Source organism: Mytilus californianus, unplaced genomic scaffold, assembly GCF_021869535.1.
Source record: "Mytilus californianus isolate M0D057914Y unplaced genomic scaffold, xbMytCali1.0.p SCAF_24, whole genome shotgun sequence".
NCBI classification, from domain to species: domain Eukaryota; kingdom Metazoa; phylum Mollusca; class Bivalvia; order Mytilida; family Mytilidae; genus Mytilus; species Mytilus californianus.
Window position 1 is genome coordinate 2,689,430 of NW_026262673.1, and position 25,010 is coordinate 2,714,439.

The window sequence follows — 25,010 nt, forward strand, 5'->3', positions numbered from 1 at the left end:
ATAAATATTGGTTTTGTTATCAGTAAATAAAACTAAATATTACACATGTAATTTCACGGTACTGCAATCTGTCGATACCTACATTTTGGCATTGAACATGGTTATGTTTTTCTCTGACTATTAATGAAGTCTTTTCACTAAATCCATTGGATGTTGGATGTGTACTGATTGATATTTTAGTCTTAGATACATGATGTGGTTTTTATTAGTTATTGGCTTTGAACTAGCTGTCAGTAACTGCGATTACTTTCAGATCTGTACTTAGTGTCTTTTTTGTTGTTTGGGATGAGAGATAGATATATACCCTGCCACGTCTTGTCTGTGTTTTTGTTTGATGTTTTTCTTTGTATCGATCTGATGAGTAAAGCCTTTTTTACTTATTTTTATAGTTTGTTACTATGCTGTGCTGTTACACCACTCTCCCAGTTTGGAGAGGGTTGAGCGCTCCCAGACATATTAAACCCCGCCACATTCTTTATGTGCCCGTCGTAAGTCAGGAGCCTGTAGTTCAGTGGTTGTCGTTTGTTCACATCTGCCATATTTGTTTTTCGTAAATTGTTTTGTTGTAAATTATGCCGTTAGTTTTCTCAATTAAATAGTTTCATATTTTCATGTCGGAGCCTTTTATAGGTATGGGTTTTTCTCATTGTTGAAGGCCGCACGGTTGCATATAATTGCTTAAATCCACTTTATTAAACTTTGGTGGATAGTTATCTCATTGGCAATCGAACCACATCTCCTTATTTTTATATAGTTGCTAGAAAAGAAGAAATATTGCAATGCTTGAAATGATCTACAAAACAAAAACTCTTTACACTGCACTTCGGCACAATCTTATCACACAAAAGTATTCTTATTTGATTAAATGTTCTTTTGAAAAATCTGATTATAAATTTATTTGCCACCACTCAAGTAGCTGTAGTACATCCATTTGCCAACATTTATGTACGTTTCGACAAGAAATTTTATTGACAGGTTGTTGATATTACTTTTGACACCAGTTGTGCCTCTTTTATAGCAGACTTGATACATGTACTGTACTGTTACAATGTATTTATCATATACTTAAGGCAAATTACTTATAATTTTTACAGTATGATAATAGCATTAAATTTATAGCAGACTTGATATTGTACTGTTGTTTATTATATACTTAAGGCAAATTACTTAAAATTTTTACAGTATGATAATATCATTAAATTTACGTAAATACCATATTTTCTGTAATGGTGCTTAGCGGACTGATATGAAAACTTTAACAACTGCTTCCGGTTATTATCGCATGCCTTTCCGTAACGTTATCGGATGGCAATTCGGCGTCACTAGGCAAATTCGGAAAATACACCTCAATGGTACGTTTTCAGTGAAAAACATAACAAAGTAGGATAGGAAAAACAAATATTAGGAAACAGGAAAATATATTTTGAGTAATGCAAAACAAATGATACAATAAAGTGCATTATTTCAAAGTCTTAAAAATAGTAATTGTATGTATTTTTTTCTGATTAAGTAAAAAGATTTGAACTTCTAATTGAGAACCACTTAAAAGGATCAATGTATTAAACTGTTATTTTTCTCCATGTTGAAGCATATGATAAAAAGATCATAACATGTCATTTTTCATATCAGATGTATTATCAGCTCCTCGGTTAATATCAGTCCGCGAGCCTTCGGCTCTTGGGCTAATAATACATATGATATGAAAAATTCGGCTCTAAGGCTGATATTGACCCTTGGGCTGATAATACATCTGATATGAAAAATGCCATGTAATAATCTGATAGTATCACAGTTTGTGACTTAGTAATATTTTTAATAAATAAATTCAACAACGCTTATGGTTATATTTATGATTTTTCCCCTTAAATAATTAAAAATTCTCCAAATATACACTTTTATGTGTCCTTTCCTAGATATACATATAGGACAAACATAAAAGTGTGATAAAAGTAAAAAATTGTCTATTAAAGAAGTTGGCGGTTCTAAACCGATACAATTGTTAAGTAATTTCCCAAAATGAAGTTTATATCATGCTTCAAAAAAAAGTATGGGTCAAGTGGGTCAAGCAGCTTTTCTTTCAATCTGTAGATTGTGGGAAATTTTCATGTGTTTATAGATTATACATGGACCAACCAATTTTGTGTGATAGAAAGGAAACTATATAGAATTTTACGACTTAACAAATTTCTCACAGATTTCCCTAAAAAATCGGTTCAAAAACATGATTGCAAAAATAGTTTTTTTCCGTATTCTTTAATTAATCTGTTTATCTATTTTGAAATACTCACAGTATGCTAATAACAATGTCAATACTGATATGCCTGCTTTGATGCGATATTCATCTACAATAGTACAACATTTTCACTGCTTATTTTTAATTAATGTATAATTCCATAAACACAAATGGTCGTTTAAGCTGAACCTTTAAAATATGAGTTGTTGCATGTACACTTTCATGCTTGTTTCATATTTTGTTTATTACATGTCGTCCAATATTCTCTGTTAAAAGCAGTGACGGCATATTTATGAAAGGACATACAAAAAGACAAATTAAGTAGTACTAGTGAAGAACATTGTTAACAGTAGAACTGCAATTTGTTGTTGAATAAAAAAGCGTAAAGTAAAAGTAATGACGACAACAACAAATACCTTAGTTATTTAGACATTAATTTTTTCTGATTATTTTCAGGATTCCGTCTTTCATGAAAAAACACACTGATTCCCACAACAAATACACCAAAGATGATACAATCGTTATGCTTTGATAGAGAACATATTTGTTGAGTTCGATTGGTTGATATTTCAGCAGACAGTCAGTATTCCGGTGAATACTAATTGTGCAGTCACCACTACCAGGTGATTGTGAGTTTGTAATCATATGAAGCTGAATTTATAAAAAAACCTTTTCAAATACCAAACAAAAGCGTTATGTAAAAATCTTGTAATTTCACTTTTAGATATATTGATTTTGTCCTATAATTCAATGCCTCGACCTTTATAACGAAAATTCTAATAAAACGTTTTTTAAACGCTTTGAGTACACACCTGTGGTAAATTATAAAAATATTGTACTTTAGCTCATAGGCAACGTCAAGATTGATTTGGAATGTTCCCATCATACCCCCACGTCGTATGCTTTTTATGAATGAGTTAATCGATGTCAATTGGTGTAAATGACGCCATTGAACGATGACGTGAAAATATAAGCATTCTACGGGAAAATACACTAATGTGAAAAAGTCATCAAAACATGAAAACATGAAAACTTAAACTAACAATGAAACTTATTTGTTGCAAACAAATTTTCTTGGATAAAAATAAAATAATCATTTAACTTCGTCCAAACATGTCGAAGTATGTTATTGTAACTCGTTAAATCATGCCACAGTTTTCTTTTTATCTTTTTATCTTTTACGTCAATATCAAAAGCGTGTTTAATTAATAAACATTAAGTGTCGGTTTCTTAAGTCAGCATGTTAAGTAACTAAGGATAGATTATATGACTTCAAAATTTTGTCGGCTTTATTTAAGCAATAACATTTCGCTTTTTATTCAAAATACCAAACCTCCGTTAAAAATCAGTAGTTTTAGTATGGTTTATGTAAAAACAAGTTTTCAAACACCAATCTACACTGTCCACATTATACTTTATATTTGAAAATGTATGCTTTAAACATACTTATTCAGAAGGGATATAGTTACGATACTGTTGACAGGTCATTAAAGATAGCATATTTCGGTATTAATATTGATTCACTCATAGGGTCTATGCATCGGAGATAAACACATTTATTCTAAAAACAGTTGCTGGCATGATACAGGTTATGTTCTTTTCATATATTTTATGATGGTATGATACTAAACCCCTAACGGGAGGGATTGTGCTTGATTTTCATATGATGTTGACATAATCGATAATCTTTCAATCAATTTAAATGAGGTCTGGAGCTGGCAGGTCAGTAACTGCTAGTAGTCCTTTGTTAATGTATGTATCATTGTCATTTTGCTCAGTTTCTTTTGTTACCTATTCTGACATCGGACTCGGACTCCTTCTTAACTGAGTGTTACTGTGCCTATTGCTGTGTATTTGTTTATTGTACATTGGCTAGAGGTATATGAGGAAGGTTGGGATCTCATAAAACATGTTTAACCCCGCCTACTTTTTCCACCGGTCCCTAGTCAGGTATGTTTTTTAATTTTAGTTCAGTTATATGTTTTGGACTTTAGTATGACGTCCATTTTCACTGAACTAGTACATATTTTTTTAAAGGGCCAGCTTAAGCCCGCCTGCGGATGCGGGATTTTCTCGCTGTGTTGTAGACCGATCGGTGGCCTTCAGCTGTTTTTTGCTCTTTGGTCGGGTTGTCTCTTTGACACAATCCACATTTTCATTCTTAATGTTATTGAATCGTAGATTAGGTAAATTTGAGAATTTAACACAATGATGACTGCTGTATCCCTATTTTTGACATTTTTCTGTTTGTTTTGTTCACACATTGTTGTCAATATAATAGAATTTTATGCGACTGTCATATAAGTGAGAGGTTAAGCTTGCTTTAAAACCAGATTTAATCCATCATTTTCTAATTAAGGAAATGTCTGTACCGAGTTAGGAGTATGACATTCGTTTGATATGTTTAAGCTTTTGATTTTGCCAATTGTTAAGGGACTTTCCGTTTTAAATATTCCTTGGAGTTTGGTATTTTTGTTGTTTTACTTTTTGTTAACTCATGATAAATTGTATAATATAAATGTCAACAATATTGTAATAACTTATATTTTTTGTGTTTCTTCTTTTTTTTCAAAATAATGAAATGATCAGTATTCTTGCTTTTAAACTTTTTTCTCGAACATTGATAACCGTTGTTATTTATACAAAATTCATCGTCAATGAACAATGGCTAACAAAGATGGCAATTATGGTTAACCAACAACTTTTTTCATTGTAAAATAAATATATTAAAAATACAATAGTTAAGGGAAATTCCGTTTTGAATTTTCCTTGGAGTTCGGTATTTTTGTTGTTTTACTTTTTAAAAATACAACTTTCGGTAGAAATCAGCATCCGAAACGTTGTGTCATAAGTTTTTATTGAATTATCTATTGGTGAACAGTGTATGCAATGCTTTTGACATAAATGATCACATTAAAGACAAGTGGTCTTTTACATGATTTTTATCATATGTATATCATATTTGTTTTTCGTTTATTATTTTGTACATAATCAGGCCATTAGTTTTCTCGTTTGGGTTGTTTAACATTTGTCATTTCGAGGCCTTTTATAGCTGACTATGCGGTATGGGTTTTAGACATTGCTGAAGGCCGTACGGTGAACGATAGTTGTTAATTTCTGTGTCATTTGGACTATTGTAGAGATTTGTCTCATTGGCAATAATACCACATCTTCTAATTTTTTTGAATTTTTATCATGTTTAATGTAAAATTTTGAACTATTTATATCTTTCAAGGTTGTCGAAATCACCAACTCTTCATCTGAAAGAGCATTATAAATGTATCCTGTTATCGTTGTATTTTTGTAATATACATCATTGATATAACTAAAGTTTAAGAAGATGTTGCAGTCATGATTGATGGTCGGTGTGGTAATTAATTGTAGATGACCCAAAATTATCATTACCCAAACTTTGAAACGATTCCCTCTTTACAGGATTTACAAATGGATCTTTGTCCAGTGCATGACTTTTAGAAACGGTAGCAATCATATTTAATATCAATTGAGGGTATCAACTATCAGCCATATTGTAAAAAGGGTTTTTAATGTATTTTTTAGACAGAAATAGAAAGCAATTACACATTTTAAATTTGTTTGTAAAATTTTAAATAAAGACCTTAAAAACAAATGTTTGTAAAATTTTAAATGATAAGAACTTCTGCAGGAATGTTTGGGGATTAGTTGGGTCATCAAAAGTTTTGAAAAGGTAAAATAATAAAAAAAAAATGAAATCCAAGAAGAATTCAAAACGGAAAGTCCCTTATCAAATAGGGCACCATTAATCAATAATGTACCAATGTTTCGATGTTATCGACCTTTCATATGGTTTCCATCACTGCAGTATGACATTTTTTGTAAAATATATAAAATTAGAATTTGACAAGGCAACCGTGATTGATGACTGTCTGTGTCATCAGTCATAATTCAAATAGTTCACTTAACATAATATTAGGCAAACTTGGTGTATTAAACATTTGTTTAAATTTGTGAACGAATTATTCCTCTGTAGTATGATCATTTGGGACATCATCAATAATTTAGAAACGAAAAAATCTATAATGTTTATTAAAAGTAAGGCAACAATTGCTTGAACAAGGCTTTCCGATTTTTTTAAAAATTTTTGTGTCTATTTTCTTACAAAATGAAGCGCAAAACGAATACTGGTTAATATAGTCTTCAAATTACTTTATTAAATTTTATTGATCCTTTCTGTATCCGGTTAAAACTTACTTGAAGGAACATAGTTCAGGTTGTATTTGAAGTTGTCGAACTCGATGATCTTTATTGTCCTAGATATATTGAACCTGAAAAAAAACCACATACACGTGCCTATTGGTGCATAGTTTTGTACAGATCAAATGTGAAAAGTAAACACAAAAACAATTTGTAACTTCAAAATAACGAAGTGTTTATCACCTTAAGCAAAGTTACCATTAGCAGAATCTGGCTGAATTTTTATTGACGTTTCTTTTATGAATTACAAAGAAGTATTTCTATTTTTGATTTCAGGATCTGATAGTTGTTAGCATAGCTGATACACCTTCATCCATTTGGTATTGTTATATAATATTTAAACTTTGGAACAAATATTCATTTGCGATGGCAGACAACTTGGACATATATTGTTTTATAAATGAATTTAAAGAGACATTAAATGTGTAGGTATATTTATATTAATTTACAGAAAAAAAAATGACATCACAAAGGAACATAATTTGAGAAATAAACAAAAACTTACATATCTCCTAAGAAAGGACTTTTTGTCATTTTCATGTCATCATAACATTTGATATCTGAAAAATATAATTGACACGTTTGGTTTTCTTATAACAAAAGAGAAGGGGCATTAAGGCCCCATTTTGGCCCAAGAAAATAAAATATTTGACAACTATTTCAAATTTGCACATATTGTTTTGAAATGCATAGAGTCAGGAAATATAAATGAAACAGATCAGATTTTTTATCTGATGACGTTACGATTTTGTCACAATATGTACTGTTTTCATGAAAACGATGAAAAATACAGAGTTTATGCAGTTTTCCATCTTTATTTCCATTATAGAAACATCGTGCGCACCCAAGAAACAACAAAATAATTTAAGAGAAGCTTTATTATAACTATTAACATAATCTCACCAAAAAGTTAGTTCTTGTGTGCGTACATACTTTGCCAATCTAAAATATACTTAAAACTTGATGAAAAACAAGGAAAATCAAGAAATTTTACAAAATATACGAATTTCGTCATAGTTTGTTGCCATGGCAACTCGTTAAACATGACATTTGCTTTTATTTTCGAAAATACATGGTACCTTAGTCCAGTTATAACAAACTTCAGAATAGGTATGATAACTTTTAAATTTGCAGTAATATTTGGGCCAAATGAGGGCCTTATTGACCCTACTCCTTTTCCTTTGTGTAAACGATATACAAATAATTATCTTTTACGTCAATTTTGATTGTCGGTACCAAATTAGTTTGCACAATCTCGATAACCAGCATTTATGCAAATTTATTCAAATGTTTTTATTACACTATGATAGTGTGTTGGTTATAAACATACACGAGGTTTTCTATAAATTAAGATGTTATTCATTTTACATTTGTGTGCAACATGTATGTTTCTTAATATATAATTGTGTAAATGATAATGAGGCTTAAACCAGACGACAAAAATATCCGAAAGACAGTTAAAGGTCAACATAAAGTCTTCATCAATAGACAGGAGTCAATACATTATTTCACGCTGTAAAGCGTCCTAAGCCTGTAAAGCCATAAAGTCTTCAACAATAGACAGTAGTCTATACATTATTTCACGCTGTAAAGCGTCCTAAGCCTGTAAACATAAAGTCTTCAACAATAGACAGGAGTCTGTACATTATTTCAAGCTGTAAAGCGTCCTAAGCCTGTAAACATAAAGTCTTCAACAATAGACAGGAGTCTATACATTATTTCACGCTGTAAAGCGTCCTAAGCCTGTAAACATAAAGTCTTCAACAATAGACAGGAGTCTGTACATTATTTCAAGCTGTAAAGCGTCCTAAGCCTGTAAAGATTTTGAGTTAATTCTATAGAAATAATCAAGGCCTTGTCATTTCCATCTTTTTCTCGTTAAATAAACATTTTTACCTATTATGTCTGTTTGTTTTGTTCACACATTGTTATCAATATAAAGGAATTTTATGCAACTGCCATACATATGAGAGGTTTAGTTAGCTTTAAAACCAGGTTTAATCCACCATTTTCAACATAAGGAAATGCCTGTACCAAGTCAGGAATATGACAGTTGTTTTCCATTCGTTTGATGTGTTCGAGCTTTTGATTTTGCCAATTGTTAAGGGACTTTGAATTTTCCTTAGAGTTCGGTATTTTTGTTATTTTACTTTTTACATACAATTAGTGTATCAATGATTATTACCGATAGCATCACAAAATGATGACTTTTTGGTTGGAAATATCCCGGGGGACTAAACGTCAATCGGTACCAGCAATGGAATAGACCTATTAGATATACAGAAACCTGTATTCTAAAAATAACCCTAACTTTAGCCCTTAAACTGATTTGGATTTTTAATAAACAAGTTAAATAAAGTTTTGATAGAATTTAAATCTCACAAAAAAGATACTTATACTTTACCTTTCAGTCCAACCGTTTTGTTGTATGGATTTATTCCGAGATAACAGGAGCAATCTTCAGTTGAAGGATTGCAGTAACATTGGTTTTTCGAGTTCATGACAAAAGTATATCCTCTATCGGTATTACACATACATTTTATGTCGACCGTAGTGTTACCATATTCATACGTCTCTTGACCTAAGCTGTTACAAAGTGATTTTTGATAGGTGCAGTCACTGTTTCCATTTGTTTCAAAAATTTCAGGTTGATATCGAGTTACACTGCATGTTGCTCTGTTTAAGTTTGGCTGAAAGACGTATTTATGACCTGCAAATATTAAGTAAAGACGTATTTAATATACATGCGTCTCAAGTTTCTTAATTTATGGTTTTATAGTTAAAGTTATATTTCGCTGCATTTGTCACTTCTTAATTCAGATACATGCACTTAAATACGTTCAAAACAAAAGTTACTTCATTTACATTGAAATACAATAAGGAATAAAAACGACTTTTATTTATTGAAGAAACTTTCTTTTTAATTGTTTATCAAACATTTTCATTATATTATGGTTTAACATGCATAAAAAAAAATATACTTTCATTGTTTGCTCTGATAAAGCTAAAAACTGAAAAAAAAAATACATACTATTGTATTAACAGGACAAACTTTTAGATATCTTCAAAGACTTACCATGATCTAATATTCTAGGTCTGTTACATTTTTCTCTGTAAACATTTACTCTAAAAGTTACGTCAAATAAGCAAGTATAATTTTTTGGAGGCTTACACATGGCTTTTGCCCGAATTTTCCAGTGTGCCTGTGATGGACAGGTGAAGTTGTAGGCTTCATTCAAGGATAACATCTAAATAAAGATAAATGCATATACATCAATGAATTTAAGCTAGTATTCCATCAAAATTGTATTTTGTCAAAACTGACGCACAGTGGCTGTGGTGAACCATGAAAAACCACATAACGGACATGTGTACTAAAGTTAAAAGATTTGATGGGTAAATACTTAAATCTAAATCTTATACTGAGATGTACTGGTTTCACACTTTACATTTCTGCATCAGGGAACCATGAAATCGGGGTAGAATCGTTATTTGGAATATGATTCAAAACGTGTACGACCATTTAATGCCAGTTTGTGTAATTATTTCCTTTACACAAATGTTATCTAACGTATATTTCGATGTGCCCTGTTGTTGTATAAATGTTTATAAATCCATTGGATGTTGGATGCGTAATGATTGATAATTGAGTCTTAGATGCATGCTTTTTTTATTAGTTGTTAATTGGCTTTGAACTAGCTGTCAGTAACTTCGAGTACTCTCAGATCTGTACTTAGTGTCTTTTTGTTGTTGGGATGTACAAGTATCCGGCCACGTCCACTCTGTGTCTTTGTTAGATGTATTTCTATTTGTATCCATCTGATGAGTTAAGACTTTTTCAACTGATTTTTATAGTTCGTTCTTATGTTGTACCGTAACACCACTGTCCCATGTTAGGGTGAGGGTAGGATCCCGCTAACATGTTTAACCCCGCCACATTATGTATGTTTGTGTCTGTCCAAAGTCAGGAGCCTGTGATTCAGTGGTTGTCGTTTGTTGATGTATTGCATATTTGTTTTTCGTTCATTTTTTGTACATAAATTAGGCCGTTAGTTTTCTCGTTTGAATTGTTTTACATGTCATTTCGGGGCCTTTTATAGCCGACTATGCAGTATAGGCTTTGATCATTGTTGAAGGCCGTACGGTGACCTATAGTTGTTAATTTCTGTGTCATTTGGTCTCTTGTGAAGAGTTGTCTCATTGGCAATCATACCACATCTTCTTTTTTATAATTATAATGTGTATATGCACGCTTCAGTATGACAGTACATGTTTGATTTCTTTGCCAGATTCATTTTATAGATATTACTCCATAGCTTTGTTCTTCAATTCACAGTTGTGGAGTAATCGTCAGTTTGCAAAGAATTCCATTCAAACTGGTGCTAGGGGGCGTCTTAAACTTGCAGTAAAGTGAGATTGTTTTTGCTCCGTGTGCAAGGCCTTACTGTGACTTTGAGATGAAGAACAGCAATTAAGTCGCTGTGCCATTGCTTTTTGTGTTTTTTTGCTCTGCATTTACTGATTTTGTGTCATCTATGGATTAACCCACATCCTTTTTCTCTACTACGTTAAACTGAACATATGTACTAAATTTAATTTTGATGTTACAACTGTATGGTAAAATTCCTTATTTTGAAACAAGACGGAGATACATAAAATAAAACAGAGGTGTCAGATTTAAATCATACATACCTGAAGGAAAGTCAGGAGGATGAACATGTCCATGATTTTTTTCTTCATTTATAATCTATGCCATCTAAAAAGAAAAATATTAAATAAATCTAAGGTTAAGATATTGGGTTACAATGCTTAATAACCAAACCTTTGGCTTTATAATATTGCATATGCTTGATGCACCGTTGGTCAATGTCAAGATATTTGGGTTTTTTTTTATATCCGAGTAAACATATCTTCAAATTATTATAATCAAGAAGACAGATGTCCTTAATTCTAAACATACATGTCCACATGAGTTAATGATGAGAGGTTTAGAAAATATTCTGTAAAACTACCGAGTCATAAAAATTGAACAATCATGGGTAAATAGGTAGACCTCTACAATACTATTTTGTAAAATAGTTTCAATGTGATTCGGCATTAAATACAAAGGCCACACGAATAATAAAGCCTCTGACATATGTTTAAAATTTCAATATACCAAACCTTGATTTTGCATGAGAACAATGGAAACAGTGAACGCGCTTAAATTTGTGTTAACACATACAAGGTGGCAAAGGGAATTATTGCATACATCGCATTGAGTATGGAGGATAAATTGTATATTAATATCAGGAACATCAAATAACATTTTGAAACTATTTGATGTACAATACTTGAGATATAACGCTTCTAGTACTAACTATTCTTAAACATTAATAAAACGAAAATAAACAGACAATCCCGAAATTCACTAAATGATGTTATGTTCGTTCTTTTTTTGTATTTGGTTTTGTAAATAATAAGATGAGAACCTTGTTTCTTCATACTGGATACCAGAACTTAATATCAAAACGTAATAATTATGAAGAACGGTAACCGGATCGTTTAGATAGGTTGTCTTTCCCCAATTGTTTTCTATCATTCGTTCTACAGTAAGCTGTCTGTAGAGTTGTAGAATAGTTCGCCTAATTAAAATAGTAAATTTGTGTAAACAAAAATGGTCAGAATATTTTGATAATTTTCACATTAACTCTTGTTTGGTTTTCGAGTTTTCTGACTTGTAAGTGCTTCTTTCAATTTATCATTTTGGAAAAAAAGAGAGGTCTGTTATCTTATGTTTATAAAGGCTGCACGATGTGAAATATAGAACAAGTAAATATTTTATTAGAGAAATACTGGTCACAATTACGCACTATAGCATACAAATGTTCACATATGGCATTTAACTTTGAAACCTACAATTCCCACCTCAAAGATGTAGTCCGTCAGATAAATTTATGATATTTATTGTTTCTTTTTCAGTTAACGCGTTCTCCGTCAAACTGTCAACGAGAACTCATTTGCGACAATCTAAATGTTTGGTTTATTTAAAAACATGACAAAGAAGGGTTGTCAATAGACTTTGGCGAAGTATGACGAACATAACCGGTTTAATAATACACATTTAAAACACCACTATTTACCATAGAATTAATAGACTCCTATCCTAATAACAAAAGAAGAGTTGAACTGTGATCTTTTCATTGAGTCGATTTGAAGAATTGTATTGATCTTTATGTATAAGTCTTGTATTTTTAAATGCATTAAGAAAACATATTGTGTTCTGTCTTTATCAATCGTAACAAAAGAATAACGATTTTAAATTCTTGTTTATGATCACTATCAGAATTGTACACAAATGATAATGTGATCCTACAAAATCAATTATGGATATATAAATGGTAAAGATCGTTGGTATAATCGTAATTCATATATAATGAATATTTATTTTCAACGGTTAAAACTTGTATTACAAATTAAGGGAAGCATGTTCACAAATGCAGAATTTCATCTACCGTACAATTACGATTTTATATGTAAAACATTGCACAATTTTTATTTCGTAGATTTTACCCAATTTTATACAAAAACTGCTCCAACAGAATTTTTGGAAAGAACGACTCCAATTTTACGGTCACAATCACGAATTGTGATATGTCGATTGTGACAATTTAAGTGCTTGTAGATTTGCATGGCGGGTATGTTTGCTTTGAAAATGACGCTTGTCTGTCGACGCACATGGTTTCGTTCCATTTGAAGTTCTTGCTTTTGTTTGCTACCATGATATGTCTCTGTTCACTAGTTTACGAGATTTGAATCACGGAAAACTACTGTCGTCATTAATTCACAGATTTACATATGATTGAAATCGTATCTGATTGTGATGCTGTTTCATTGGCATTCACCAAAGTTATGATTTTCACGTTGATTTTATTTTATAAAACAAGTACATAAATTATGAAAACAACTTGCACTCTTTGAATCCCTTTCACTTATATTTCCCTTTTGTTTGACTTTTCTTCGAAAAGAAAGTCAGTATTCGAAATTTTATAACAAAGGAAAGCCGTTGAAAACAAGTTTATCTTAATTTAGTAATTATGAATATAAAGAGGGCGGGTACATAGTATCGCTTAACGAACGATTTAAACAAAAGGGTACAAAGTAAAAAAAGGTATCAATAACGTCGCCAGAAAAATTTATCGGTTTTTGTTAGTCATATCAATTTATTAGCACATTCGTTTAGTTCGTTGTTAACAAATTTTACATCAATTTTCTCTCAATCACAAATATAATTGAAAAAAATGAACGTGATCAATACTGTCTTTTTGTGATAATTTAATTCATTTTTAATCATCAGTCATTTTCTCCCTTATCATTCTTAAAGAATAAACGACATGTTACAAGTGACAACGGTTAGTCTGCTTTGTTATTTAATGGTGTAGTTTTAAAACAATATTTGAAATTATGTGAATACATTGCAAAGAGAGTTTAATTGTCTTTACTTTGTTTCGACATATTTAAGACTAACCTGAGGACATTTACAATGAAATCAATTTGTCAAGTTTGAGTTAACCTGTTAAGTGAAATCGTGTAATTGTATTTTGTTTGTGGTTACATTTTCAAAGATATTAAAAATTATATTTTTTTTAAGATTAATAAAACGTAGGATGACAATATTCATTAAACTAATTATGCTTACCTGAAACTACTTCATCCATTTACAAATGTGAATAAAACATAGATGATAAAATGAATGCTGTATGTTGTCCATTTTAAGTGATTGGATTGCAAGTACACAGTGTTTAATGTGCAATATTATCACATATTTGTCATTGTGAAATTATTTATGATAGAACTTCCATTTTGACACAACGGATATTGTATTTGAACTTAAAAGTGATACTTTGTGATTCATTTGGACACAGCCCAATATTTATAAGTTTTGTATAAATATGTGTGTACCTTATATTGACATATTCTAAATAACTTGTTGTATTTAAAATAAACATTTAGACAGGATACCTGATATTTTTCAATAGCAAACTGACAGACCATGCAACTGATATTTAAACTTAAGCTTGACGTCTTGTATTTAACATTGACCTAAATAAGAAATGTAAAATTGTAGTGTAACAATTCGAGTTAAGGTACTGCATTTAAACTTTAAAATATGATTTAAATATCGTGTTTAGTATTTTTTTATTTAAGTAAACTTTTGAATGATTGCATACGGAACGATTATGTTCATTATTTATAATCCAAACAAAGGAGTAATGACCTTGCATGTTGAAAAACAGATCATGTTCTATTTTCTGTATAATAACTGAATTTTCTTTTTAAAATTTTGTTTAAAACTTCAGTACTCAAAATAAGAAAACAAACTATGGATTCGAAATGACCAAAGTTTGCCAAAAGGGATACAGATATACCTGTGATCACAGATACAGTACTGGATTTTAGTAGTTACAGTCTACTGACAAATATGTTATATATACAGTCGTTTTTACGAAATTCAAACATCGGATAAATACTGTAATCATTTATTCATAGATACTTATTTATGATAGAAATTGTATCATACGTTATTGAACGGAAACGAAATAAAGTGCCAGTTTCCAATAAACCAAGGACAACTCCTCAACGGTAAAAATCAAACTCGTATACTAGTATATTGAACTTGACCTCCATTTTGTCATCAGTATCAGCATATCACAATTTGCCGACATTTATTCTTAAATACTCATTTATGATAGAAATTGTACCATAAGTTATTGAACGGAAACGTAATAAAGTGCCAGTTTCAAATAAATCAAGGACCATTACTCCTGAACGGTAAAAATCAAAATCGCATATAACGAACTTCACCTCCATTTTGTCATCAGTATCAACATATCACAATTTGAAAAGCATTGCTTTAACGGTTTATACCATTGCAGGGACACTGTTGGCAGCCGCCAGTTTCCAATAGATCAAGGGACATACGGTAACTCATGAACGGTAAAAGTGAAAATCGTCTATATTGAATTTTACAACCATTTTGCCATTAGTATTAACATATTAAAATTTTAACTCTTTACCGTTCCTATGACCCGAATTCGGGTCATAAGCTTTTTTTTCGTTATCGGTAAAAAGTATCCACATTTTAGATAGGTGTTCTTTAAAATACATATGCAATGTTATACATTTTTAAAAAGCTAAGGTTCTCAAGATTTTAAATATGTAACTGTCATCGGTAAATACTTGCTTGAATTTACACAAAAAATTATTAATTTAAAAAACACAACCCGAGAAAACTGCAAAAATTTACCGCCATTTCACAAAGTACAAATATGCAGTTGAACGGCAAATTGGGTATTAAATTCCAACCGCACTTCCATGAACGGATACTCGAATATTCAGTAGACAAAACTAAAACTTTTGGCCGATTTATTTTTTCTAAAATCACTTTTATTTTTTTTTAAGAATGATTTTCTTAAACGTATGGTCGTAAGTGGTCAACAGTTTGCCGTTGTTTTTCTTTGTTTCGGACATTTGGACTCGTATAACTTGATGCGTATTCAAATAGGAAAAACTAAAGTTAGCTGCATGTTACTCATTACATTATCTAAATGTTGGTGTATTATACATATTTATTAGTCTACAGTTTACTTCGCAATGATTAGAGAAAGATTCAAGTCGGAGGATGAAAAAGCGGATTTTTTTCCCCCGTCATGACTTGTTATTTGTTAGAATTTCTTATCAAAATGGCTACGCCCCCGAGAGAAGTTGACGATGAAATAGGTTAGATTTTCTTCAGTTTGAAAGTCCCTAGAACTTGTATTGAACATTAATTTATTTGATTAAACACTGCTGTGGTAAAATTATGCAACACAGTTCTTAAAGTCTCATTAGGATACTCTATATAGATGAAAATGGACCTCCGAGCAGTAGTTTTTTTTTGGACCTTGAGCTGTTGATTACGAACTTTATACTTTTCCTTTTGATTTCAGAAACATGAACCGTACCTCGTATTATAGAACACTGACAGAATACAGAGGTTTCCGGTGTCATATTTTTACGGTCATTCTTACATAAATTTTGAACTGATGTAGTTTCAGAAACAAAAGTGGGTGTTTGTACGATGCCGTGATGGTATTGGAAAAAATGGGCGTGTCCAGTCTTTATTGTTTTTTGTTTTGTGAAATAAAATGTTACCCATAAACATGTACATGTCCCGATTGATTTCTTCAACAGAACTGTGGTTATTTGTTTCACTAGCGGATTAAGGGGTGTTTGGTGAGAAGGGGGGGGGGGGGTTCGGGAACCCCCCCCCCCCCCCCCCCCCCCGGCTTTAAATCTTAAAATATTTTTTGTGAACAGGAAGCATACAATCACATAATCATTTCTCGTTTTAATGATATCTTTACTAAAAATTGAATATCCAGTGAGAACTTAATGGGGTGACACGTTGTCGCTACACTCCATTTAATACACACGTCATAATCACATTGGCCTGGGGGAAAATAATTAAAGGCTCAAAGGATTTAATTAAGACAATCCAAGGCTGCTATCCCTATATTTTTTTACTTTGTTGGTTTTATAATTAAAACGACATTTTCTGTTAGCTTGATTTGAAGAAAAATACTTTCTTACTCTAATATATCATTAATATAATTTTTTTTATTATTTTTTTTAAATTCTGCAACTGCTGAGACACCTGCTGAATCTAAGGATATTGCAAACTTTATATCCTAGTGCTCAAATGTATAGCATTCTAAATGAAAACTGGAATTCACCTAGTTCTTTTCCTTTTCCTAAACTAGAAATGTACGGGTTTAAAAGATGCTTCAAATATGCATGGCTGCACTTTTACCCATGGATTGTCTATTCAACTTCACCAGACGGAATTAACTGCAAATTTCGCGTTTTATTGTTCGCTACTGACCACAACCTCGGACATTTTATTAAGAAACATGTTCAGAATTGAGTAAAAGTAAATGGTGCATGTAAATCTCACGAAAAAAACAGAATACCTCCAAATAGCCATATTAAGAGCACAAGACTTTCATCCCTCTCAAACTCTTAAAGACTTATTTGCGATGAACTGTGACAAGCGAGAGACTCAATTGCCTTGCTTTAATGCATATTCATATCAGCACGAAAATTGTTAAAAGTGCAGTGAATCAGTGATCAATCAGTATGCTAGAGCCTACAACATCAGGATGAAACTATCAACAATAGACATTTTAGGATAACTTTGTACATTAAATGTTTGCCATTTTCTTTTATTGAAGTATTTTTGTCTGTAATTAAATAACTACACTAATCTAAAAAGTTAATTTTGAATAACCATATGCCGGATGAACAAAAAGTGTGCCATATATTGAAAACATAAGGTTTGGTATAACAATTGAGAAAACTTCTATAATGTTCAAAAATGCTTCTAAAAAAAAACCCGCTTTAAGCTCTGGATCCGCGCCTGTGTTTGTATTTGTTCAGAAAATGTGAAATGCATATTTTTTACTCTCAGATTTTGATGACTATGAAGAGCCTTATACAGATGAAGGAATGTCTGAAGAAGAGGAAGATTATTTGGACTTCCTACTTGGTGATGATCCATGGATACCAACAGATACTTATATGTTTGTATTCAAAATTACACAATAATGCAGACTATCTAATTTAAATAAAAACATTATCAATAAATAATCATGGCAGTTTGAATTGCTAATAAATATTTGTTATAATCAACTGACAATACTAGTGTCTTATGATATTACAAACTAAAATATTTGTGTACACACAAGAAAAACATAATCCCGAAAACGCTCACTTATTATCGAAAATGCCCGCTTATTATCGAAAATGCCAAGGGAACGCTATTTTATTGACTAGATCTACTTTCTAGACTTTATGCATCAGCCATCTTTAATAGCTTTTGTATTCAAAATAAGCTGTCCAGCGCTATTTTTCGCAGTTTTCACTAATTATTGTCTTTCCGTTAGGTAAATTAGACTTTTTCCTATAATTCCTCAGATACCATCAGATAACTTCGGCCCTTTAACAGTCCAATTAATTAAGAAGACCTCGTACATATATTACATTTACATAATTTCTAATCATTATTGAAGTTTATTTCATGTCATTTTTAACAGATCTTCACAATCATCAATTGAAAGTGGATCAAGTTCATGTACCACCAATAGCACAAGGATCTACTGGAAAGATGAAAACAGCAATGATGATGGGGCTCCAGATCCGAGAACAGTCCAGTTCAAACCAAGCAGGAAACCAGGCATACAATTTGGAAGATTGTCTAGGTTAAATAATAGTCTTATAGATAATTTTTTTTTGTGAATTACAGTTCAAAATTTATTAACATTTGTCTTTATTACTTAACTACATGTCCTACATGTAACCATAATTTTCAGGGAGAAAAAGATGTGAATGAATATTATTTTTAAATCTCAGTGTAAATAAATAAGAAATGCTATTTGGGAAGGTTTCCAAAATATTCTAAACTATTGCTGTTTATTTCCAGACACACATTGAAGTTATTGACCTCTCCTGTTGATTTCTTTAAATTGTTTTTAACTGGTACATTGCTAACATCTCTCTGCTTGTCTACAAATCAACATGCTGCATACCATATCAGGAATGGTAGATTTCAGTCATATGCTGGACCTACTGGAACTTGGGAAGTTGTTACAGAGCAGGAAATGGAAAAGTAAAACTTAGCAACACAAATTAAAACAATGAACATTGTACATATAAGTGCAGAAAATCTAGAAAGGTCATATTCAATAAAAGCAAATACTTTCATTTAATGTACATGTAGCATTCTTTCATTTAATTAATAATGTTTATGCATGCAATATGTTCATATTGAATATTGCATGAGACACTATCTGGCTTGTAAGTCTGTGTTTAAGTTTTAAATCATCTAATCACAAGAACATCATTTGGAATAAATGTCAGTACTACATGAAGATATATGTTTTATTCTAATAAGACAGGCACCTTAAAAAACAAATTTTAGGAAAAAATAAAGAAGCCTTGATTAATGTTAAATTTCATTTCAGCTTATTTTCTGCAAATATATATAATGTAAGATTTTTTAGGTTCATTGGTATATTGATATACATGTCCTTTATGAAACTCAGTACTGTTGACCGCTACTGGAGTAGAGATGTCCTGTACAGATTCAACCCTGTTCCATTGTGTATGTCATGCTTAAGATTTAAGGCCATCCTTTCATTTCTACAGATCACACCTTTACCTGATGTTGACAAAGGTAAGAGACTGTCCAGGAAATTAAATCTTAAGATTAATCTTAAAATTAATTTAATGTATGAATTATCATTGTTAAATAATGATATTCCTGTCCTATTTACTTTGAAATTAAAAAAATATGTTTTGTATCATGGGTTTTCAATATACTATAGACAATGATAGACATAAGTTATCTTACTATAAGTTCTCTATCTATCAGTGTTTTCTGACTGACTTAGTATTGTATTAATGTTGACTGTTGTGTTCAGTTTATTAATGTACACATATCACATAATCTTCCTTTTTCATGTTTTTGCAGATAATAAACTAACAAGAGTAGAACCAATCATTGAACATGTAAGAAATATTTCAAGGGAACTTTTTCAACCTTATGAAAAGATTGCTGTTGACGAAAGAATTGTTAAGTCAAAACATAAATGGAGTGGAATAAGACAATTCATGAAAGATAAACCTGTAAAATTTGGGATTAAGCTTTGGGTATTAGCTGATACCATTACTGGCTATACATGTGATTTTTATGTTTATTTAGGGAAAAAAAGAACTCAAATAACTAATTTATCAAAAGGTCTGGCATATAGTGTAGTTATGAATTTAATGCCAAGTTATTGTAATCAAGGTTATAGGCTTTTTATTGATAGTTTTTATACAACTTTAAATTTAATTAATGATTTGTTAGACCAGAAAGTGTACACCATAGGAGCTGTTCGTGGAAACAGTACTGCCAAGCCTAGTGTGTTTAAGAAAAATGATGGCTGGGAAAAGCTTGCTGGCAGGGGTGACTTTAGATGGCATAGAGAAAACAGATTTTTGACAGTTCAGTGGAAAGATTGTAAGGTAGTAACAATTGTTTCTCCTATACACACAGGTAGTAAGGTATCTGGTTGCACCAGAACTTTTCAAGCTAGAACTGGTTGGAAAAAACAGGTTGTAAAGCAACCAGAATGTATTAAAAGTTACAATGAAGGTATGTTTGGTGTGGACAAGTCAAACCAATATCTGTCAAGGCATCGGTGTTATATTAAAACTAAATTTCATTGGTGGAAAGTATTGTTCTTCCATTGCCTTGATATGATGGTAGTAAATTCTTTCATTCTCTTCCAGGAATTCAGAACTGAATTTCCAAATAAATTCGAATCACTTCCTGCACATTTTGGACAATTAGAATACAGAGAGTCGTTGGTTAGATCATTGTTAGATGTTGAATCATTAGAAAAGAAGCATGAATCGTTTGCATGCACCCCTGCTTTTAATGAAAATTCTAATCGACTGCGTTGTACTTATTGTTATGCTCATGCAAAGATGAATAATTTGCCTGTTCAACATAATAAAACTGTATTCTGTTGTGAAAAATGCACTGTGTGTCTATGTTTAGTACCTGAAAGAAACTGCTTTCAAAAATGGCATAGTGTTGAAGGAAAAACAGTTAGAAATTGGGTTAAAGAAAATGGTAGAAAGAGAAACCAACTGTTATGAATGTCACAATCGTCATGCATTAACTGTCAAGTGTTAAATAAACAATATTTTTATGTATTATGTATTAATAATTTATAGTTCTTGTTGAGTTCATGATTAAAAAGTAAGAAAATGAAAAAAAAGTAAAGGATAGAAAAATGAAAAAGTATTATGTTAAATATTACTTATTTGTTTTAGTGGGAAAAAAATGGAAATGGAAAAAAAAACTATCCTTACTGGGGACTTTATATGTGTTGAGATACAATTGAATATCAACACTATCAAGTTCTTGGATAGGATGGAAAATAACTACACAATGAATGAATGTGTCAACATCAACAGAAAAGGACAGAGGTTTCTTTAAAAGGTAGGTTATTGCAACACCTTTGGACATACACTTATGTATAATTGAACTGTCAGTAGTATGCCGAACACCTGCTATAATAACAAAAGAGCAAACAAAAAAAAATGGTTCGGCAAGATACTATTGGTATCATATCAAAGTATCTGTTTACCTAAAACAAAACAATAAACATAAACAAGTCAAACTTTAATTTTTTTTCATATTGATGCATACGGTGAGGAATTTCAATTTTTCTGTTGCCATAGCAACCATTTGGTTTTTCACACCCCTTACTGAAATAAAAACTTGAAATCTTATGTGAAGTCACTTATTTAGACTGAATACAGTTTACATAACAAAATAGAAAATATGATAGTACCTATGGTCGAATTTTAATTTTTTAAAGTTGCATGGTTGCCATAGCAACCATAAAACTGAGTTGGTTTACAAGTTTTTAAAACTATGTGGAAATAACTTGTATTAGTTTAAAGTGTTACTAAGTGTAAACTGCTACTTACAGTCAGTATTGAAGGTAATAAGACAAAATCAACATTTTTAGGAAGAAAAGGTTGTTGCTTAGCAACAGAAATTTACATGAACGGTCAGATTTATGTAAAACAAAACTCCTACGTTTTTTCCAGTAAACAATACCAGGTAAAGCTCTTGTTAGAAAAGACCCTATTTGACTATATAAGTTCATGTTCTGGTGGATGGAAGTCTTGAAACACACAAAAAACGTTGTAAAATCCGCTTTTACTTGCTGTTTAATTCGTTGCTATGGCAACAGTTGTCATGGTATATGACTGAAACTGAGTTTTAAAATTTTGTGTTACACTATTTATTAATGTAAAACATAAAAACAAACATTGGTAATTTGTAAAAGCATTTTTTTTTAGGATTGGAAAATCTTGTTCATTTCCATGTAAAATTCCTTAAAAAAAGCACAAACAGTAAAGAGTTAAAATCAATGGTTGAATGGTTCATAAGTTATTGCACGAAAACTGTTAAAAGCCGTCCGCCACTTTTTCTCTCCGAAAAAAACCCAGTTTAACTTAGGTTTTTAAGATAGATAAAACGCAGAATGACCATGTTTAGTAAACTAAATATGCTTACCTGAAACTACTTGATCCAGAGTTAAACAAGACAAAGATGATCAAATGAATGCTTTATGTTATCCATTATAAGTTATTGACTTGAAAGTACAAAGTGTCCATTGTGCAGTATCATCCCATATTCATCACTGTAGTGAAATGTTATTTGATATTACTTCCATTCAAACACAACAGATTCAGCATTTGAACTTTAAATGATATTTTGTGATTCATTTAGACAAACCCCAAAATTTATAAGTATATGATGTACCTTACATTGCGACTGATTAATAATAACTCGTTGTGTTTTAAATCAAAAATTTAGACAGGATACCTGATATTTTTCAATAGAAAACTGACAAACCATGCAAATGATCTTCTAAAGTTTGAAGTCTGGTATTTAACATTGACCTAAATTAGAATTGCAAAACTGAATTTAAAAAACATATAGATTTTAAAGTTTAAATGCTTTTTTATTTTTTAAGTAAAGGAAACTTTTGAATGAATGCATAAGGAACAATAATATCCATTATCTATAATCCCAACAAAAGAGTAATGACCTCACATGTTGAAAACAGATCATGTTCTATTTTGTGTAAAATAAAAGATTTTCCTTCAAGTTTAAAACTACCCCCAGCAGGCACCCGATGTTTTACATACGTTGATGTTTGGTTAAAAATAGGTCGTAACATCGCCGACCTGAATTCAAAGTCGGCTGACAAACGTCAGTCTGACGTAATAGAAAGATGTCTACTAACCTTGCTTTTTGATTGCGACCTTATACAACATTGCACAACGCCAACACAACGTCGGATGCCATATGTCGATCGGACATCTAAATAATCTAAAATATTGAAATCGCACGTACATGAAAATAAAGTTTTAAATTGTATATTATCCTTTTATATTAATATTTATATATATGTATCCTATTGTTATCTAAAATAATAATGAACATTAAAATAAAGTTCAATATAGCCCTCTACTAAGATAAATAACGTCGAACACGCCTGTTTCCAGTGTTTATGTTATATTCAGATTACCCCCTGTTTTCAAGGTACAGTTGCGCCCCTTTAGTTTACGCAATAACATCAATATACTATTTAAATTATTCAATTGATAGTTTTTAATGTTCGTATTATAATCGGTGTATTTGTGATCTTTCGTACAAATAAATAAATAGGTACACACGAGTGTGATGTGTATGCACAGATGATTGATAAATATGTATGTATGTGTGCGGTGTAGAGACTAGTTGGTTGTCTAGTTCATGGTATTTCTATTACATTATCACGATGCATAAGATTACGTACGGAACTAACATTTAATTTCATTTGAAAACTAGGCGCAAACCTTGTGGAAAAAGTAAAGAACATCATTATCAAGATTAATTAAACCAGCTAAAAGTGAATAAAAGGTTTGTACACTAATCGTATAGTTTCATGTTTAATTTCATTTGATCGTTTCCTTTACTCTAAAGAAGAGGCATTCTTGGAGTAAAAAAATGGAAAAAAGGGGTGTCACCAAAATTAGGAGGAAAAGCTTTTTACACAGTTCTTGGTGTAAATGATGTCTTGTGACCCTAAAACAATGTTTTCCTGCTTATATTTTTGGTTAATGATCCTCTTGAAATGTCGGTTTGGTGGGATGGCAAACAATTTTATGTATTATAGTAGAACCCAGTCAAGATTAGTTATGTCGCCAAGCTGTTTATAAATGCGGGCCCGGAAAAACTCGAAACCATTAATAAGTCAACTCGGACCGTCTATAAAATCAACTCGGACAAAGTCTGTTAATAAGTCAACTCGGACCGTCTATATTCATTTACTCGTACAGCTTTTAAACAGAAATGAAAATAAATTAAAGGAGAGTCATTCAATCTTCAACAATAGACATATATATGTTAATACAAATTGTCCTGAGTCTGTAATCTTTAATTGTGTCTTCTTAGACGGCCCGAGTTGTCTTTTTCGTCAATTATAGTCAAAACAACTCTTCCTTTATTTTGCGCATTATAGAAGACATAAGCAACACGACGGGTGTAGGAGCAGGATCTGCTTACCCTTCCGGAGCACCTGAGATCACCCCCAGTTTTTGGTGGGGTTCGTGTTGCATAGTCTTTGGTTTTCTATGTTGTGTCATCTGTACTATTATTTGTCTGTTTGTCTTTTTTATTTTTGGCCATGGCGTTGTCAGTTTGTTTTCGATCTATGAGTTTGACTGTCCCTCTGGTATCTTTCGTCCCTCTCTTATAGAAGACCTGAGAGACACAGTTTTAACGTCGAAAACATTCACTAAATTATTTATATAAGTAAAATTTCTCCTTTTATACTTTGTCTAAATTTGCATGATAGACGATCCGAGTTGAATTGAAAGACGGTCCGAGTTGAATTGATAGACGGTCCGA

General features: G+C 31.3%; 3 protein-coding genes across 19 annotated transcripts in view; 2 read left to right on the forward strand and 1 right to left on the reverse strand.

Annotated features, from left to right (window-relative positions):
- The window catches only part of LOC127732399 (transient receptor potential cation channel subfamily M member 3-like), a 208,273-nt gene that overhangs the window by 87,977 nt on the left and 95,286 nt on the right, over positions 1 to 25,010 (forward strand). The window lies entirely within an intron of this gene.
- Positions 1 to 25,010, reverse strand: part of LOC127732395 (probable serine/threonine-protein kinase roco6) — a 77,655-nt gene that overhangs the window by 40,274 nt on the left and 12,371 nt on the right. For 3 of the 8 annotated variants that reach the window (XM_052241430.1, XM_052241429.1, XM_052241425.1), the window contains exons 1-7: positions 22,626 to 22,923; positions 11,159 to 11,222; positions 9,543 to 9,714; positions 8,871 to 9,176; positions 6,972 to 7,026; positions 6,464 to 6,537; positions 2,289 to 2,342 (exon numbers count right to left, since the gene is read on the reverse strand). In XM_052241430.1, the coding sequence (XP_052097390.1) occupies positions 2,289 to 2,342; positions 6,464 to 6,537; positions 6,972 to 7,026; positions 8,871 to 9,176; positions 9,543 to 9,714; positions 11,159 to 11,206 (709 nt within the window). In that variant the 5' untranslated portion in view covers positions 11,207 to 11,222; positions 22,626 to 22,923. Of the gene's footprint in view, positions 1 to 2,288; positions 2,343 to 6,463; positions 6,538 to 6,971; positions 7,027 to 7,369; positions 7,771 to 8,870; positions 9,177 to 9,542; positions 9,715 to 11,158; positions 11,223 to 14,144; positions 14,427 to 22,625; positions 22,926 to 25,010 lie in introns of those variants that run through there. The other 5 variants (XM_052241426.1, XM_052241432.1, XM_052241427.1 and 2 more) reach the window with 5 other exon arrangements.
- LOC127732403 (piggyBac transposable element-derived protein 4-like) lies at positions 15,871 to 21,387 on the forward strand. Of its 3 annotated transcripts, XM_052241445.1 has the most exons (6): positions 15,871 to 16,225; positions 17,955 to 18,066; positions 18,580 to 18,744; positions 18,966 to 19,151; positions 19,546 to 19,718; positions 20,016 to 21,387. In XM_052241445.1, exons 1-6 carry the CDS (start codon positions 16,156 to 16,158, stop codon positions 21,188 to 21,190), a joined length of 1,881 nt encoding a protein of 626 aa, XP_052097405.1. In that variant the 5' UTR covers positions 15,871 to 16,155; the 3' UTR covers positions 21,191 to 21,387. The 3 variants fall into 3 exon arrangements, with proteins under 3 accessions (XP_052097405.1, XP_052097406.1, XP_052097407.1); XM_052241446.1 differs by having other exon boundaries at positions 19,546 to 20,151; XM_052241447.1 differs by lacking the exons at positions 19,546 to 19,718; positions 20,016 to 21,387 and having other exon boundaries at positions 18,966 to 19,528.